Source organism: Saccopteryx leptura, chromosome 2, assembly GCF_036850995.1.
Source record: "Saccopteryx leptura isolate mSacLep1 chromosome 2, mSacLep1_pri_phased_curated, whole genome shotgun sequence".
Lineage (NCBI taxonomy): Eukaryota > Metazoa > Chordata > Mammalia > Chiroptera > Emballonuridae > Saccopteryx > Saccopteryx leptura.
Window position 1 is genome coordinate 312666646 of NC_089504.1, and position 20044 is coordinate 312686689.

The window sequence follows — 20044 nt, forward strand, 5'->3', positions numbered from 1 at the left end:
AGGTATAGTAACAGTTTAAAGAGAAGCTATCATCCTTCACCCCAAATAAAGTCTTTCCCCATGATACCCTGGACAAAACTGACAGATAACTGGAGGGAGAGTTCATGGACTTTGTCTTTCAAAGGGTATCCCACTCTGCCCTGCCCAGTGACACCATGGGGACAGAGATTGTCCTGAGAATAGGTAGGCAGAAGAATAAGGAAAAAAGAATAAAGTTAAGGACAGCATCTCAGCAGCTTCTCAGGCATATATGGATAAATCACAGGAAGTATTTCTTAACCTTGAGAATGGACCAAAGGAAATGGCTTGGGACATTTTGAGGAATATTGTTGGTCATTGTTACTCCATGGCATGAGTCAACAGCATTTTAAGATTATCCAATCATAAGGAATAAGAAAAGATTAGCATGACAAAAAGGCATACAAAGCTACAAAGGAGTTAGTTGACTATGGCATTTTTATAAGGAGACATTTGGAAACAATATAAATATCTGTCAGTAGATAGCTGGCTAAGTAAACTAATATATCCATAGCACGGAATACATATGGTAGTTTTAACATGCATTACATATGTGTGTGTGTGTGCACTAATTGGACTTTTCCCTATGATTTGTTTATTTTTTCAATAGGAAAGGCAAGTTTTTTTAAACATTATGTATAAAAAATCATGTTATTTATTCAAAACACACATCTCAGGTCTTCTATACTTGACTCCACAGAAAATTCATGTAACAAAAGTCTTCCCTTCAGTTGCAAGCACTAGGATTTGAACATCTTCATCTTGTTTCTCCAACCAAACTGTTACCCCTCCCATTTTCAGTACAGAAAACAGCAACTTCTATAACGTTAAATATCACTTTGACTTTAAATACATCAACAGATTCAAGCTTGATTTTTAAGATCTGTTTTTTCTTTCTATTCCTTAAAGTAACCTACCTTCTATATCAGGGGTAGTCAACCTTTTTATACCTACCGCCCACTTTTGTATCTCTGTTAGTAGTAAAATTTTCTAACCGCCCACCGGTTCCACAGTAATGGTGATTTATAAAGTAGGGAAGTAACTTTACTTTATAAAATTTATAAAGCAGAGTTACAGCAAGTTAAAGCATATAATAATAATTACTTACCAAGTACTTTATGTCAGATTTTCGCTAAGTCTGGCAGAATAAATCTTTATAAAACAACTTACTAGAGTTAAATCTATCATTTTGTTTATACTTTGGTTGCTCCGCTACTGCCCACCATGAAAATTGGAACACCCACTAGTGGGCGGCAGGGACCAGGTTGACTACCACTGTTCTATATGTTACTGCCTAGGTCTCTCCAAATAAATTGATGACGAAATTCAGCACACCATCAAAACAGCGCTCATTCCCCTCCCCATCAAGGTTTCACTCAACTCCCAACTGCACAGCTGGTCAAGGAATAACTGACCAGCTTGGAGCCAGTGGTCTTTCAACAGAGAAGGATAGCACATGGTTTAAAACCGCCTTTTTGCAACCACTTTCCCTGACCATTGTACTCTCTAGAGTTCCTTAGACACAAACATCACAAACGATATTATCTTTATAATACGATCTATCTTACTGCTATTGTCAGTATGTTCCATCAACCTGTATTGTCCTTCCTCATCCCTCTTCCCAGTGACACCCCCCTGCATCCTCTAAGGCCAAGCCCAAATGACAAATGTTTTAAAATTGAACCTATGCTGATCTTTACAACTGAAGCTGCTCAACCCTGCTTCATGTTTCCACCTTGATTCTTCATCTCTGGTAGCACTTAGCACTCCCTTCCTCCCATGTGAGGGCCTCTCACTACCATGGCAGTGGTCTTAACCAAGCTGTCTTGTCCCTTCCCCTTGCCGCCATGTGTGCGTCACTCCTAAATGATGCCCACTGATCAAAAAGGCAAACATTCACAGATATCAAAGGGCCACTCTTTTATTAAAAGTTTACATGTGGCAAAATAACTCGTCTGGAATCCACGAACACTATGCCCAACAATTTGCACTGTTGTGTCTATTTGAACATCTGATTCATCTTTGGATCTCCCACAGGAACAGTATCTTTGAATGTGGTTAATGAAGCAAATGTTTCTTTAGCACAATTAAGATTATCTTCTCCTCTATCATATTTTAAGCAGTGTCGTAGAATATAAAAATATAGAGAGACGTATGGGAAACATATATATAGTACATAAATTCTAAAAGTTGGAAAAATATTTTATCTGCTGTTCTCCATCTACCTTCCAAATTCTCTCCATCGTTTCCCAATGTCTCCAATAAATTTTCTAATCTTACTGTTTCCACACCATTGTTAATGGGTTACCACCTATGCCCATATTCTACAAGCTATGGTTCTGATGTCATCAAGGATCTGTGCCAAACACAAGGACTTTTCTCAATCCTTGTTATTTTTTTCTAATGTCTACTGAATTTAACATCAATGGCTATCCTATTTTTCTTCCCATTTTTAATAATGAAACTCTAGATATTATAGTTCTTTCCTTGTTTTGCAGAACTTTCTTCCTTCTTCCACTATCTGGGTGTGGATGCTTTCTTAGTCTTCTGTCCAGTTAATGGATCAGACTTGACCATCTCCCATGGGGTAGGCATCATGCTAATGAACATGTAATCTCACTTCAGTGTCAAATACAATAGTTATAGTAGGAGTTCAAGGTGCACTTGGGAGCACAGTAGACAGAAGGTCATGGCCCCTATTCTGTCTCTTCCTACCCTCTCCTTTAGAAATTTCCTGCTCTTCCCAGCTTCATTGTAACACAGATGGCTCAGGAATCAATAACTTCTGTCCTGACCCCCATATCACTGTCCAATGTTTCCATATGTTGACATACAGCTTCACTTGACACCCTGTATTCCTAAAAGCCAACAAGAAGGATAGTAAGAGCTAAGAGTTACTGAATGTTTACAATGAGCCAGGTACTATGCAATGTACTTGATCTTTCTTTGTTTTTTAGCTCATTAGTCCTCAAGAAAAGTCTATGAATTAGGTAACAGTATCAGCTACTCTTTGCAGGTGAGAAGCTGGAATATACAGAAGGGTTTTAAGTTGTTTGAGATTATACAGTTTATTGAGTGGCAGGGCAAGGTTATGACTCCAGGCAGTCTAGCTCATAAACTAGAGAGTTCTTTTCCGCTACTCTGTTGCACTCCCTCCAAGCTTATCATACATTACCTTGTACACAGAATTTAGTTAATTGGTTACTTGATGGAAGAAGGATCACCAAAATTTTTAAAGATACCTGATTGAACAAGACTTGCTATATAGTAAAACAGGGAACAGCATGGCACTGTCACTAAGAGCTTGATTTCAAGAATCAGAATTCCTGTGTTCAAATGCCACTTCAAACTATTTAGTATTTGTATGGACCCAGGAAATGTATTTGACTTCTCTAGTCCTCCTTATCATCAGCTGCACCATGGGAATAACAGGATACCTACATCTTCTAGGGTGCCATGATAAAAAAAAATCAGTGCATGCAAAGTACTCAAAATGTTTCCTAACATGCGGTTAGCTCTTATTCTTCTTATGATATCTCGAATCACAGAGGACAATAAGATATGTAATGAAAAAAGTTTGGATTATAGCATCCAGACTGTGAACTGAAAATACCACCTCCCATTAAAAGTAACCAAGACTCCTGAGAGAAATGGCAGATCCCAGGTTTGGACAGGAAATGTACAAGATGATCCAGGCATCTGGTGTTATTTCCTGAAACCAACGAAGCTATCAAGAGCATCATGGCTCATGAAAAGTAGAGACAGGCGCCACCTGGAGGTGGTTGTAACTGGTAAAAGATTGAACGACATGAATAAAATATATAATAACACTATGTCAATGGATTTAAAATACATCATATATATATTATATATATATATAAAACTTATTCTGCCTTCTGAAAATTTACAAATAAAGGTATATACTCAAACATTTGTCATGTATTTGCTGGCAATAAGGGAAAAGTCTCATTATAGAAAAAAAAATCATGGCTCAAAAAATGAAAAGTAAAAATTGGGAACTCACCCTTCGGCAACCCTAATGAAATAATCGATTTAGGTAATAATACTTATTAGATAAAACAATAGGTAAAAGGCTGAGGTACAACTTAATGATAGTTGGATTATGATGACAGTTTCTGAGCTTTCTGGTCAACCCTGCACAGCACTAAACATAAGCAACCTGATATGGTGCTTCCTTTGAAAGCAATATGACAGAAATACACACCACCACCCATGCAATCCTTCCACCAAAAGTTAAACCTGAACTGAATTAAGTCTAAGTATTATTTTATAAATAATATGGGCATTAAGGGAAATCATTTTAAAACAAAATAAGGATCTAATCAGCCAAAATGAAAATCTGAGAAGTTCTACCAGTAAAGTGATCTAATTTATTCAAATAAATAGCATGAAAAATGAAAGGGAGGACTGTCACACATTAAAAGAGATTTAACAATATGTCACCAAAAAAGCAGTTGCAAACTTTGGATCTTGATTTGGAAAAAAAGAACAAAACTGAAAAATATTATATTTGAGACAATCAGAATATATTTTAAGGACATAATCATTTTGATAGGTGACAAAATATGCCATCTTTCTGAAACGTGATCTTTTGCAGAAGCAAAATGAAGTGTCTACAGATTAAATGACATAAGAACTGATTTTAAGATACCCCAACAAAAGAATAAAAAGGAGGAGACTTCTATTTCTGATGGGAACAAGAGGAAAATGGATGTAGTTATGAAAAGGTAGCATGAGGATTTCTTATGACAACAAACTGTGCTCTGTACCTAGATTGAATCATGTCACCATCTGGTTGTGATATATTGTACTATAATACTGCAAGAAATGACCACACGGGGAAATTTTGTAAAGGGTACATGGAATCTTTCTACATTGTTTCTTATAACTGCATGTGCATCTGAAATTTTTTTTTTTAATTTAATAAAGGAAAAGAAATTATGGTGTGGCAGGGGACATATAAAACAACAATGGTAGAAAAGTTTGTTACAAAAGAATTCATTGTAATTTCTCTCTCTCTTTTCACTTGCTTAAAAATTTCCATAATAAAAATATTTTCAGTTTAGAAAAGTAAACTTATCATGTTCCTGAAAAATGCTAGGTTTTCCCACCTGGTCTAGTTCCAGTCTTAAAATCCCATACTACGTTATCCTACATACCCTTGCTAGTTGTTTCCTTCTAAAATACAACTTTTACTCTATTACTCTTTTGCTTAAAAGGACAAATTCACATGTATAAAACAATTCCTCGTCAGCCAGGCCTGGGTAGCTCCTTGCTCCTGTCCAACACACCCCTTACATAAACCTTCCACTGTGGTCAAGCTAATCTCACAGTCCTGGGATATAATTTTGGACTAAGAACCCTTGTTCATGACATTCTTCTGCCATTTCCTCTCTTCTCCACTGATCTAAATCCCACCTACCTGTAAGAGGTACAATAAGGCCCACCTTCTTCATGATGTTCTCCCTGATCTTTACTTAAGATAACTATAATACATGGTATTCAGAGCACGGACCATGTATTACAATCACAATGCCCCGCTGGCTTCCTGATACCATTGAGGTTTTTGATGAAAACATGTTGATTTAACTGGATATTGAATATAAGGCTCATGGAGAGATTAGAACATTGTAGGGGGAAAACACAGGTAAAAATGCTAAAGAGATTTAAAAATAACGCTAAATTGAAAATCAGTGCACTTGAATTTCAGACACAGTACTAAAATGGTGTATGTCACCTTGGGCAACTCATTTAACATTTCTTGGCCTTTGGCTCTAAAATGTAAAAGGAAAGGACTAGACTCCCCAGTTTTTAAAGTACAGATACCCCAAGGAGATAGAATCTTCTCCCTGCCACCCCAGAACTTGGAGCTAACTATCTAAGATGTCGAGTACAAAAGTAAAGACTTATCTATCAAAGATTATGACCTTATGAGAAACCACAAAGGTTTCTCAGAATTGAAGCGAAGACCCTTCAGGACAGAAAGGGCAGTGAGGACTGAACACAGTATGACATTCGGTATGAAGAGGGTACACCCTTCTTTGCCTTAAGAGAAGAGTGTTGCTCTCTAAGCAGGCCTTGTGTACTTAGGAAGGTCATGCCCCACAGTTTGCTGTTCAGGTTGGAAGGGGTGGTAATCTCCACCAAACACAGAAGCCTGCACAGTTTGCCTTCACACTCACTCCTTGGGGGTGCCCAGGCCAGAAGAGAAGAGAGGTGTACAAGAATAAGCCACACACACCCCATTAGTACTTAAGGGACTCAGACGAGCACCTGAAGAGAATAGCATTAGCATGTGGACGGGAAGGAAACATTCTTGCTGCAGAACTTGGATTTCTTTCTAAGAAGGGGCTGGTTCCATGAGAGAGCCCAACGCAGTGAGGTGATGGGCTGATGGCATGAACTGGGGAAGCTGAGCGGGGAACCAGAGAAAGGGGGAGTAAGGAAGGAGCAGAGATCATAGAAACCCAAAGGCTAGTTGGGGGAGAAAAGCAAGAAGCAAGAGTTACTCTTTCTCTGCGCTGGCCCAGCAGCACCGGCAGGGTCCCGGCAGTTACCTGAGGTTTCTTCACCTTAATGATCCAGGTGGGCGGGACGATGACCGCAGCGTGAGCCCCCAGGGAGCAGGGTTCCTCAATGTGATGCAGCATGAAGCAGGTCACCTTATTGTGAAACTGAAGAGGAAAACAGGCCAGTGAGCAATTCTGTGCAAAGGGCAATGCCACAGTGATAAGGAATAAGTACATGTGTACATGCACGCACACGCGCGCGCGCGCACGCACACACACACACCCACACACGCACAGCACATCCTTCTCATCAACCAGCCCTGGGAGCCTACAGACCAGATTTAGAATTCTTTCCATGCTACAAACTAATAATGATTGGTAACAAGAAGTCAATTTTATAGGACAGTCCGGCTAAAACTTTATAACCTCGTTATTCTTTTTTAGTACTTCCCTTTTTTTATTTTAATGTTTATTGTACTTATTGGCATGACATTGGTTAATGAAACTATATAGGTTTCAGGTGTGCAATTCTATAATGTGTCATCTGTATATTGTATTGTGTGTTCGCCACCCAAAGTCAAGTCCTCTTCTGTCACCATTTGTCCCCTCTTTACCCTAATCTACCTCCCCCATCTCCCTTTCCTCTGGTAATCACCATACTGTTGTTTGTATCTCTAAGCTTTTTTTAAATAGGGTATTTAGCTAAAGATGTTAAAGTCTTGAACATGTGAACAAAAAAGTGGCCACACAGTAAACCTGACTTCAGGGAAAGTCATTATGGCTGGCTCTACAAAGTCAGAGACCAAGGAACTACAGAGGAGGATCTGAACATAAAACATCCTAACGACAAGCAGTTCATGGTGGGAAGTCACGTCCTAGGCCGGTAGCTTCCTGAACAAAGGTCAGTCTTTACCTAAGTGAGCCTGTCTACTGTCTTTCTGCATCTAAGATAACAGACCTTCGAAATGTCAGAGTAATCTCTTTTCCAGACCCCTCAGGGCACAACCACCCACCCACCAAAGACCACAGAATCCCTCCCTGTTATATTGTTGCCCACATGCCATCACTTCCTGTTGTAAATGTTAACTATTAACTACCCTGTAACCACCAGTGTAAAAGAAGTATGTGTTTCTCTAGTCTGCCTTTTTAGACAATGCTAGAGATTTTCTGCTTTATTTTCTCCCGCCCCCTTAATCTACCACCAATGGATTTCACGTAACCCTTTCGTCTGCTCCTTTGATTCTAATGTATAAAATAAGCTGTAAAACTGCCATTCTCTGGAGCATTTTCTCAATCTGTTGAGATTTTGCTTCCTTGTAATTGTCATCAGTTTGGCCTCCCAAAATTAAAATCAAGAATAGACTTGTAACAATTCCCTATAGTTCTGAATGTTTCTAACATCAACAGAGGGTTCTATTCATCCTTAATTTACACATAACTTTGTTTCAATTTATACTGGTCACTGACTCAGCTAATTTGAGAGAATGTTGAGAAAGAAATGAAGATGAGCAGAAAGGTAGTGCCTACCATCTGCCTCTCCTTTTTCTACTCATAGATGTAAATCCTGCCCAGGTAGTCTTCCAGTGAAAGGAACCCAGGAAAGAAGCAAGATGTCTCTTCTATAGAGAGAGCTCTTAGTCCAAGGAGTAACAAAGAACAAAGATTGCTTCTGCTGGGTTTGTTAGAGCCACTAAAAAATATCACGGTCCTGTTATACTTGGCAAGTCTGAAGTGCTTTTTGTTTCTGAAAGGAAGGAAGTGAATATAGACTGATGATTATAACAATGCCTCAGTATTAGGGGCTTAACTCTTATCCCCGGATGAACTGAGTGACCTTCAGCCAATCACATTTTCAATCATCTTTTGTGTGGCTGAGAAGTGATAACCATGTGTGGTAACATCTGTTTTCTAATAAACATAAAATCACATCACACAATAATTACAAGCCTTACGTCATAATCATAGTAATTTTTAAAAATTTAACATCCTTCTCCACATGGATTATATGTAATGTGACCACATAATTTGTCATCTTAACTGGACCAATTTTAATAGTGAAAGGGAACACTATTAATGATTATGTTGGAACAAAAGATATAAATGAGGACTGTCTCAGGAAAACTGGCAAAGATGGCTGCCCCAATTATATCACATCAGGGAGGTTTTTGTCTTCATTTCTGCATATTTTCAAGTTCTGACCTGATCCAGTGGCTAATTACTAAATTAGTCAAGTATAAAAACCATTTCATAAAATAATTAATAATTCCCCCAACCAACAGTTATTGTTATTTGTGATCTGCAAACAATTTGATAGAACAGAGAAATGTTATCTGACTATCTTCTTTAGAAGGTGATTTTCTCATGAGCTGTTGATAGTGGAGGAATGTGTGCTTGTGTAAGGAGAGGATGTGTACAGAAGTCTTATGGAACTGCCAAAATTCAAAAGTTCTGACCCACAAAAACATTAATTTCAGGAGTTTCAGCTAGATGCACCTGCTCCTGCCTTTTGGCTTCATTTGGCTCATTAAACGTGACGTGTGTAGAGAGCTGCCAGCTCTTACCCTATCTGAAGCTAGTCTCTGTCCTTCTAGGTTGGCTGTGCAATGAGGGTACCATATACCCCAATTATATAGTCACTCAAAAGAGTTGGTGGACTGGGAGGTGGGAGCAGGGATCCACAAACGTCACTCATAAAGACCCACATAATAAATATTTCAGCCTTACAGGACCACACTGTCTCTGTTGCAACTACTCATCTCTGCCATTGGCATTCAAGTAGCTATAGACGCTACATAAATGCAAAACAGCCACAGACAACACATAAATGGATAAGCACGGCTGTGTTCTAAATTTTATTTACCAAAAATACAGTCATAGTTGGCCTATGAGCCATAGTTTGCCAACCTATGAATTAGAGTATATTTACATTGTTTGCTTAAACTTAAGAAAGAACAGGTACACAGGCAAACAAGTAAGCAAATGAACTCATCTAGTTAGAACAGAGGGATTAAAAAAAGAAAAAAAAAAGGAAGAAAAAAAGAAAAAAGTAAACAGAAAAATAACTATTGGATTCTAATGAACATATATGTTCAAATGTAAGGAAGAGTTACATTTCAATGAGCATATAGAACCAATTGTAGCAACATTGAAATTTAAAAAAGGATACAAAAACATCCTTATCCTAACATAGCCTCATATAAAAAATGCCCACATCAAAAATAGAAGAATCAAGAAGTCTGGACTGCTGTGTTAGAAGGATTATCTAATCTTGCATGTTGCTTTCTTCCTTATGCTACTACTTCTTACCATAGGAAAAGCATCTAATGTAGTTTGGAAAAACAAACAAACAAATATATGGTCTGGGAATGAGAGGTCCTCGATTCTAGTCCCAGGCGAGAATTTTCCAGGTACTGATCCCAGAATTCAGTATGTATTGAATGTGAATGGGTTAATTTCTCTCTATAGTTTCTCCCAGATCATATATGCTATAATTCTACAGTTTCGATCTGTCTTCCTTCCTCCAACAATCCTATGGGAGGGAAACAACACATAATTAGGATAACCTTCCACTTACAGACAGGAACTCAAGCAATGACCTAAGCCTGTTCTGATAGAACATGAGCCCACTTTGTTTTGTTTCATCCCCAGACGTACCGCCTGCTTGCACCAGGAACAGCTGATAGCCACAATCTCTTTACTGTGGAAGGAGAACTTCTGCTGAAAGCCCTGCAGTGTTAGGACAAGAGATAGAAAATTTTAAATCACATCAATCTCAGTACACATCTGCCCTCCTGAAGTCCAAGAATGTGAACAGATGCAGAACTGACCCCACCACTCAAGGTAACTGAGACAGCAAATGCCACAGTCAGCACTGACAGCCTCCACCCTCTGCCATGCAAGTTTCCTGTTCCCGGATCACCTGGACTGTTCAGAGAGGAGGCACTGCTAAGAACTCTTTAAAGTCAGCCACATAAAAATAATTTTTTAAAAATAATAAATTGTGGGGTTTTCCCCCCAAATAAATGTGGTTCTGATATGTGTTTATTGAAAACAAAAGATAAGCCACTATTCGTTCACATGGCTCTTTACCACAACGGTCACCCATCTCAGAGGTTCTAACAACTTTAACATCTGAGAACCCACCAAGAGAGAGATTAAGATTTAGAGAGTCAGGACCCAGGATCTGGGAGAAGTGCAAGGGGCAGGAGGAAATTCAAGGGCGTTCATCATCCCCTTGGGAGGTCGGGACTCAAAACACGCAGCTTTCCATTTTATCCTTCCCCAGCAAGCAGCAATGAGATGAACGGCATGATGAATTCAATCCTCTCAAATGAACAAACAGAATTACTTTTCCATCAAGGATGGAAGAGGCGCTTTTTGGCTGCTGCTGTCCCTCAATTATTGCCTGAAAGAAGCACGCAGTCATGCTCAGGGAATGATTTTTAGCCTTCCCAAAGCCCATCCATTCCATCCTCTGGTACAATCTAAACCCGAACAAATGACTGCAGAGCAGGAACAAACAGGGCTTTTGTAAAGTGATCAAAAGAAAATGTGATGGGGAGGAAAGCTATTAAGCTGCTGGCTGAAGAAGTCTTGCTTAATGTCTGTAGATAATTTTAAGTCGGAGAAATCTATTTACACATGAAAAGAACTCCCATTCTAAACCAGAGGCCTTATCCCCCTCCCGACCCCACACCTGCCCTTGGCGTTAATGAATAGCTCCCCTACATTGGTTGTTGGTTATTTTACATGCACGTGTGTTATCTCTCCTGTGGAATCAGAGCTTTTTGAGAGACGTCCTGTGATGGTTCTTAAATAGACTCCCCACAACTTAGCATAGCTCTTTGAACTTCATAGGCATGGCATGCAGATCTCCTGATGGATTGACGAGAGGCATTGCTACCACACCATAATCCAATTACCAACTTCATGCTATCTAGACTTGAAACACCTGACCCAAACCACCCAGAAACAAGCTTCCTGACAGCTCCCTCCTGCAACCCACACAAACACTGCCAGCATGCTAGCTTTTTCATTTTAATTAAGTCTGCAATGCAGACATGGTACATGGTGGGAAACTGATATGATGGATTGTTGGCGTGACAGCCGTCAAAGCCACTAGACATCTACTAAATGTTGCGGTATCGAATGCATGGTAAACGGTGTCTTCCACGCCGTTAGCCAGCTACCGCTTCACCAATTCCTACATTTTCCTACATCAGACGATTGCAAATCCAACAGATGCTGACAGAGAGACAGTAAAGCTGAGAAGAGATCTTGGATCTCGTTATTGGCTGAGGGATCTTAACCCTTGCAGTTGTTTCTCTCTTCAGCTGAAAATAGTCATTACAATAAAAACCTCTCCTACACCACTATGTAGTTATGAGATGCAAATGGGGTGATGTCTTTGAAAACGTCTTTATAACACAGCATATGTAAATGATGGAGTGCTTTTATTGCTAAGACCTACCAGCAGGAATGTCTTCCGCCATCTTGCTGACAAAGTCCTCCAGTGTCTAACTAACCCCGTACTTGCGACTAACAATACTCTCTTTGATGGGACAGGGGAAGAGTGTATTAGCCTTGCCTTCTACTAAACACTGGCCTTCTGGCTTCAGGGAGAAACAGATGCAGTCCCGAGAGCCAGGCTGATACCAGAAACAAGGCCAGCCACTGCTGAGGTGTGCGGCCCTGTTGCAGAATTGTGGAGGATCCCTTGGAGATGAGCCTCGTGGTAATTAGCTCTATGCTTTGTTTTGGTTTTAATCTGGTAGAATTACAGAAGCCATCGCTTCAGGGTTATTGTCTAATGCAAAGACATAAATAAAACTCAATCAGGGCCTTTGTGGACCAAGTTCCCAAAGGCCACCTGCAAGGGGGAGATTCGGGCCAGCATTTTTCACAGCAAGAAGAGCCAGATTCCTAAGTACCCATTGTAAATGCTGGCCCACATTTGATATTATGGTACTGACAGATGCCCTAACTGAATTTCAACTGACTCTATGATTTTTAAGAGCTATTTTATTCATCGCTATCTAAGAGAAAAATAGGGATGGCGGGTCAGATACTTTTGGATCTAACTACCTTCAGAATTACAAATACCAAGAACCTAAAAGGATGAGGTTATTTGGGGCAGGGGTGAGTTTTTCAAGTCAAATTGTGTTCTTGAAATAAAGTTTAAACGGCATTTATTCTTAGCAGCTAAAGCTCTGTTGCCTCTTTTTCTTCTTCAATCTGGGGCGTGTACCAAATGGCACTCAACATCAAAGCCTCGGCTGAAACCAGAAAAAACGGGGGAGGGGCTTTACTTGAAATAAAACAAAAATATTTTATTGCTTATGTATTTAACTGAGTTTTGGGAGGGGAAATCTCCTGACCATAGCCTGATTCTCCGTTTGCTTTAATTTTATTTAACTCACAAGTCAATACTGCAATTGACCCCAAAACTTTGAACAACAACAAAATAAACTTCTCTGTTCTCACTCACATATCTGAAGCTCACAACGTATTACAAAGGGCAAACCCAAGGGAATTATAAAATAAGACTAAATCAATATTTATCTTACAACAGAGAATTTCAAACACTTTTGCTCAAATACTCTACCATTTAAATATATGTATATACTTTTACACATTTTATTTTTTAATATCTAACATGGTCATCATAAGTCTAAATTAGATGCTAAATTCATTATTTCTAGCAGAACAAAATTGAAGTTTTAAATAAAATTATTATACCACTTTTGTAAAGTTATCCAACAGGGATATAAACACCACAGCAATGCGATACTCACGGAAGTCAAAGGAAATTTTTCCTATCCGATCAGACCTTGGCTAGAAGATCTCAAACTGGTAGAGCTATTTGAGGACAACTGCCTTTAACCAGTGGGAGCCGACACACCAGGACGTTTGAGCATCCCACAACTGAAGCTGATAAACACTAAGCCCTTGGAGCATCTCAAGTGCAAGACGCACACCAACCTCACTGACAATTTTTTCTGACCAATCAAAAATGGCCTCCATTTTGACCAACTACTATCTACAGACTTCTGAACTAATTGTCATCACCACAATCTATGCCATCCACAAACTGATCACCTCCAACAGTTTCCTCCCACTCTCTTTATTATCTTTTTTTGTGGTAAGAACACAACATACTACCTTAGCAAAACTATACCTTAGCAAAACTTTAAGTATATAATAGAGTATTGTTCACTACAGACATTCTGTGGTATAGTACATCTCTAGGATTCATTCCCCTCATCTAACTGAAACGTTGTATCTTTAACTAATTCTTCCCCATTTCTCTTCCTCAGATGAATCTGGAGGACCTTATGCTAAGTGGAATAAACAAGACACAGAAGGGCAAATATGACACAGTGCCACGTATAGGAGGAATCTAAAATAATAGCAGCAGAGGGTAGAACAGCAGTTGCCCATGTCTCCTTTCCGGGTACTCAGCCAAGGGCAGAAAGGAAAACCAGGGTTCCAGCAGCTATGCTGACATAGAGAGACTTGATTTCCTTGTCTGTGTACTATTGCCCACTCTGTGCCCTCAATGACTCTCCCAGGGCTAATGGCAGAAGATTCTTCTGTTTTATATGGACACAGAGATAGGCAAATAACCAACCCTGCCTGTCCAGCCCATGGATCCTCTCACCCCTGAACTTCTACTCCTTGTCCCTAACCCTGCAGGGTCTCTTGAAAGCTGACCTCCAGACCACACACATTTTCAGATCAGTAAATACTGGGGCTTTCAATGGATACCAAAGCAACCTCCAAAGCCCCAGGTCTCATTGTTTTTAGACCCTGAAGTCCCTTTCCCTATTCCTAGCTCAAGCACACCCCCCCCCAAATGTTTTTAATCACTTTGTCATCTTTGCAATACAAAGATGCTATCAAGTATAACTCCTTGAGAAGTGTACTCTCAACTCTGAACACTGCACTATCAGTTCAATTTTAAATTAGTTTTTAACAAGATTCATTACAAGAAAGATTAGTTTCGACATTATCGCATTTAATTAATGCTGCATGCTGTTTAATGTAAACTAATTACATATTAAAATAGGTACGATTTACGAACAAGTAATTCATAATGGTGTGACACCTGTGGTTAAGAAACATGTTGACCAAAGTTTAACTATATGTTGTTGTGTTAAAAATCACTTTCGAGGCCCTGGCCGGTTGGCTCAGCGGTAGAGCGTCGGCCTGGCGTGCGGGAGTCCCGGGTTCAATTCCTGGCCAGGGCACACAGGAGAAGTGCCCATCTGCTTCTCCACCCCTCCCCCTCTCTTTCCTCTCTGTCTCTCTCTTCCCCTCCCGCAGCCAAGGCTCCATTGGAGCAAGGATGGCCCGGGCGCTGAGGATGGCTCTGTGGCCTCTGCCTCAGGTGCTGGAGTGGCTCTGGATGTGGCAGAGCATCGCCCCCTGGTGGGCATGCCGGGTGGATCATAGTCGGACGCATGAGGGAGTCTGTCTGACTGCCTCCCCGTTTCTAGCTTCGGAAAAATGAAAAAAGAAAAAGAAAAAAAAATCACTTTCGATACTTATTGTTTAACTTTCAGAAAGCTCATTTATTTTTATAACCATTACATATGTTTCTACAGGAAGAAACAGAATACAGTAGTACCTTAAGATATGAATTTAATTCATTCTATACCCGAGCTCGTAAGTCAGTCAACTCATATATCAAACTGCTGATACTGGACCTATGTGCCAATGCACCAACTAGTGGCAGCTTCCCGAATCACGACTCGTATCTCGGAATTTCGCTCGGATCTTGAACAAAAATATGGACCGAGTCACAGCTTGTATGTTAAAAGTTCATATGTTGGTCTGTTCGTATCTCAAGGTACCACTGTATGTTTGTGGGAAAGTTGTAGATTAGTCTACAATCCACTAAGCATAAGCCCACAAGCCCCAAGGCAACACCAGAAAGGAAGGGGGTGGAGGAACTCATGGAAGGGAACACAAGTAAGAATGGAGGGCTGAGCTCTTCTCACAGCTGTGTAAAATGCCTGGTAAGCATCACTCTACTCCCCCTTTCCTCCTCATCTTCTTTTTACCTCCTCTACCTTTCAACCTATTTCATCTGTCCTCTTTACAGGATAGAAAGGAATCAACTTGGCCCTGGCCGGTTGGCTCAGCGGTAGAGCCTCGGCCCGGCGTGCAGGAGTCCCGAGTTCTATTCCCGGCCAGGGCACACAGGAGAGGCACCCATTTGCTTCCCCACCCCTCCCCCTCTCCTTCCTCTCTGTCTCTCTCTTCCCCTCCCGCAGCGAGGCCCCATTGGAGCAAAGATGGCCTGGGTGCTGGGGATGGCTCCTTGGCCTCTGCCTGAGGCGCTAGAATGGCTCTGGACGCAACAGAGAGATGCCCCAGAGGGGCAAAGCATCGCCCCCTGGTGGGCATGCCGGGTGGATCCCGGTCAGGTGCATGCGGGAGTCTGTCTGCCTCCCCGTTTCCAGCTTCGGAAAAATGAAAAAAAAAAAAAAAAAAGAAAGGAATCAACTGGGAGTCACTGGGTTAAACTGGAGAAGGTAATAATACTAGCTATAATGGAGAGCCATCACCTTGAGGGTGAGGTGTGTAGCCTTGGTAACCAATGGCTACAGCATAAGATTTGCCTTCGAGGTCCCGTGTGAACAGCAAAATTAAAGTAATACTTTCCAGGTCACGCTCACTCTCAACATAGTTCTTTGTATCCCTCTATTGTCAAAAATGCCATACCAGTCAGCTCACCATAGTGGTTGGCCCAGAAGAGTCACACGATTAAAGACACAAACTAGGAATTATTCACTGATGAGGAATATATTCTCCCATATTACATTGCTCTCTACCAAATCAAAATGTACCCTTTATTGAGTCTAGCTTACTACTAATGTCACTTGGGGGAAAAAAAAATATTCGTAGTGTGATTCACCTTCCCAGAGGGGCCTTCTAATCCTAAAATGAGTTTTTGTATGTTGAAAAAGATCTGTAACCCAAATGTGTTGGGGTCAATAACATGTAGACTCCATGGAGTTCCACAGCACACCAGTCATACTAAGAGAGACAGCAGACATAAATAACCACATATGAGGAGAGCACCTGTCTCCGGAAACTGGACTATACTCTGAGGAAGCAACATATGTCTTGAAGAAGAAGCTTCCGTGTTGTGCTTCTGCTCAACCACAATAATATATCAACACAGGCAGTGTTATTCAACTACCCACTGACTTTCGGTTGCTGATCAAAGTATGGCAGATCCAGCAGTCCTCAAAGGGAGTTTTAACAAAAGAGGCAGCGGTGTTCTTGAAACGACCTACAATGAAATGCGACACAAAAGTGTATCCATCTCTCTAAAAATGTGCTAATTCCTTACATTAAGACCTCTGCCTCTTGCAGTGAGTGCTAGAACAACTAAAACACCTCTTCAGGAAAGGGGGCTTGAAAGAAGGCCTCTCAGAAAGGAAGTGACATGCTGAGCCCTGGATTCGGGTGCCAGGACTCGTGGGCCTCGGGGGCTTGCCAAGGCCCCGGGAGCCTCCTGCGGTGGCCATGGTGCGGGCCCCTTACCTTACCACACTGTTTACACTTTCCCTCCTGCCGACGCCTGTGCACCCAGTGGTGACGCACGAAATTCTGCAAAAAAAACACAAAACAAAATAAAGCGAGTCTATTTAAGTTTGCAAACCCCAACAGGAGTATTCTTTCTTTTAAGAATGTAGATTTTGGCCCTGGTCGGTTGGCTCAGCAGTAGAGTGTCAGCCTGGCGTGCGGGGTACCCGGGTTCGATTCCCGGCCAGGGCACATAGGAGAAGCACCCATTTGCTTCTCCACCCCCCCCTCCTTCCTCTCTGTCTCTCTCTTCCCCTCCTGCAGCCAAGGCTCCACTGGAGCAAAGATGGCCCGGGCGCTGGGAATGGCTCCTTGGCCTCTGCCCCAGGTGCTAGAGTGGCTCTGGTCGCGGCAGAGCGACACCCCGGAGGAGCAGAGCATCGCCCCCTGGTGGGCAGAGCATCGCCTCTGGTGGGCGTGCCGGGTGGATTCCAGTTGGGGGCATGCGGGAGTCTGTCTGACTGTCTTTCCCTGTTTCCAGCTTCAGAAAAATACAAAAAAAAAAAAAAAAAAGAATGGAGATTTCTATACACCATCACCCAAGACCACATGAACACAAAAACAACTATGTGTCTGTGTGATCTAGCCATAAACATGAATCCGCTTAGAAAAATGAAGCTACCTCTCCACGCCCAGCCAGTCATCATGTCCCACCTCCACGGCTTCCTAGTGACAAATGGCCACACCAGACTGCTGTCACTCTACACTCCTCCAAATAAAACCCTGTGCAGAGTTGTGAACCTGCCAGGGGACCTTGGGCTGTGAGGTAACTGAGGCAGGTCAAAGAAATATCCCCTGAGAAGGGAAAAGGTGAAGGAGAGAACCAGAAACAACAATGTCCTACACACACACACATAAATATATATATTTTTAACAAAAAGGTATTTAATGTGTCTTTATATCCCAGAGCTAAAAAGCACTTAAAAAAATTAAATTCTCAGACAGAAACCAATCTCCCGATTCAGGACGTAGATGGTGAGAATTTGTTATGAGTAAAAGCGAAGGGAGAGAAAAGCTCAGGGGAAGAGATGACAGGGACATGATGCAGGCGAGTTGTGACGTCTGACATTGAGCTGCAGCTGTCCTTGGGTACTGGAACTAGATCAGCTCTCAAAGTCTTTCCTCGCCTTGGGCTGTAGGAGACATGGAGAGCCCCTTCCCTCTCAAATGCACAATCACTCCAGGGGCACAGGGACTCCTAGGGTACATCTCTAAGAAAGTTGTCTTCAAGCCTAGTTAACAGTACAGGCGGACCCTAACAACTCATATATAATTCATCCCCCTGAGGCCAATACACCTAAAATACTTGCTAATGTTTTCTTCTCCTGCCCTTTTCTAAGAAAACACACTTTATCTGAGATGAACATGCTTATTGATGGCCAGGCCACAATCTATGCTTTCCTTTTAAAAGGGCTTTTATTATATATTCAGTCATTTAGCAAAGACTAAATACTTACTCTGCTGAGCACTGTGCTCAGTATGGAGAAACAGAGAAAAAAGATCAGCGACGAGGAGAAAAAAGTTACATCGAGGCATAAAATTTAGAGGGACAAAAATACCCCTAATAAGCACTCGCATTCTCGATTCCCAAATGCCACCTTTATTTTTCTGTGAATGTCAACTCAATTTAGATTGAAACTAAACAAAGATCCTGGAGGAGTAATGGTCTTTTAACTATAATAAAAAAAAGGAAACATAATGGTCCCACTAATTAGTCTAATTTATGTCTTGCTTTTCCCACAGTGGCAGTTTAATAAAACACAAACATAATTTATACACACACCTATATATTTATATTCCCGGAAAGAAGTTAATAATAATAGCTAACATTTGTTAAGTACTGTGTACCCAATACTTTTTTTTTAATGTTTCATATGTGATCATTCTTTTCATTTTCATGAATACAGCAGAGGTGCTATTTGGTTCATATGTACCAGTAAAATCCTACAAGCTGTTAAAATACCAAAATATTTCTATATGGCTGGGTAAATTGTAATTTAGTGCCTCTAGCATCACACAGTTCCTCTTCAACTGCCTTACACCCTACCACCCCCCCCCTCCACACTGAAGACTATTTCTGCTTCTGAATTATTAAGCAACTAAAAATGTTAATATTTTGCACCGGAGGTCTCCAGGATTCAATCCCAAATGAGCTCTCTCTTTTGAAAACAAGTCACGCTGCCTGGGTAATGCCATTGCCCCCCCCCCCCAGCAAACTCAGAAGTCTGGGCTTTTCCCAACTGATGTGGTTGTCTGTCCCAGCTTAAATATCAATATAGACAACTCAGGGTCCCCTGACTTTCAGGACAGTGGCAGCCAGCAATGTTAAAAAAAAAAAAAGCAGCAATTTTAATGACTGCACAGAGTGAAAGCCAGATCAGAATAGGTTGAAAAGACTAGGAGGGGACCTACTGTTTATTTATAACACACTTTCTGGAAGGTTAGCAGTGAATACAAAACTGAGACTCTAGGAGCCACAGCTACGACACAGCAGCTGGTTAAGAAATATTTTCACTTTTTTTTTTTAAGATGGGGAGCTATTAGAGCCTGTTTATGCTGATAAAAAAAAATCCAGAAGAAGGGGTGAAAATGTAGGAAAGGAATAAATATCAAGTCCCTGCTAAGAAGACAAGGGAAGGTTTCCAAAACACTCAGGGAGGGTCTAACTTCACAGAAGAGACACCATTAGTGATATCTAAAAACAAACAAAAAGTACCTGCATTAGAAAATTGCAGCTCTGGCCAGTTGCTCAGTGGTAGAGCGTCAGCCTGGCATGTAGATGTCTCAGGTTTCATTCCTGGCCAGGGCACACAGGAGAAGCACCCATCTGCTTCTCCACCCCTCCCCCTCTTGCTTCTCTCTCTCTTTGCCTCCTACAGCCATGACTCAATTGGAGT

The 20044-nt window shown here is 41.1% G+C and overlaps 1 protein-coding gene across 1 annotated transcript in view; it reads right to left on the minus strand.

Moving 5' to 3' along the window:
• The window catches only part of DGKI (diacylglycerol kinase iota), a 356858-nt gene that overhangs the window by 188364 nt on the left and 148450 nt on the right, over nucleotides 1-20044 (minus strand). The window contains 3 exon segments of the mRNA XM_066362797.1: nucleotides 6597-6713; nucleotides 10203-10274; nucleotides 17106-17171. Coding sequence (XP_066218894.1) covers nucleotides 6597-6713; nucleotides 10203-10274; nucleotides 17106-17171 — 255 coding nt within the window.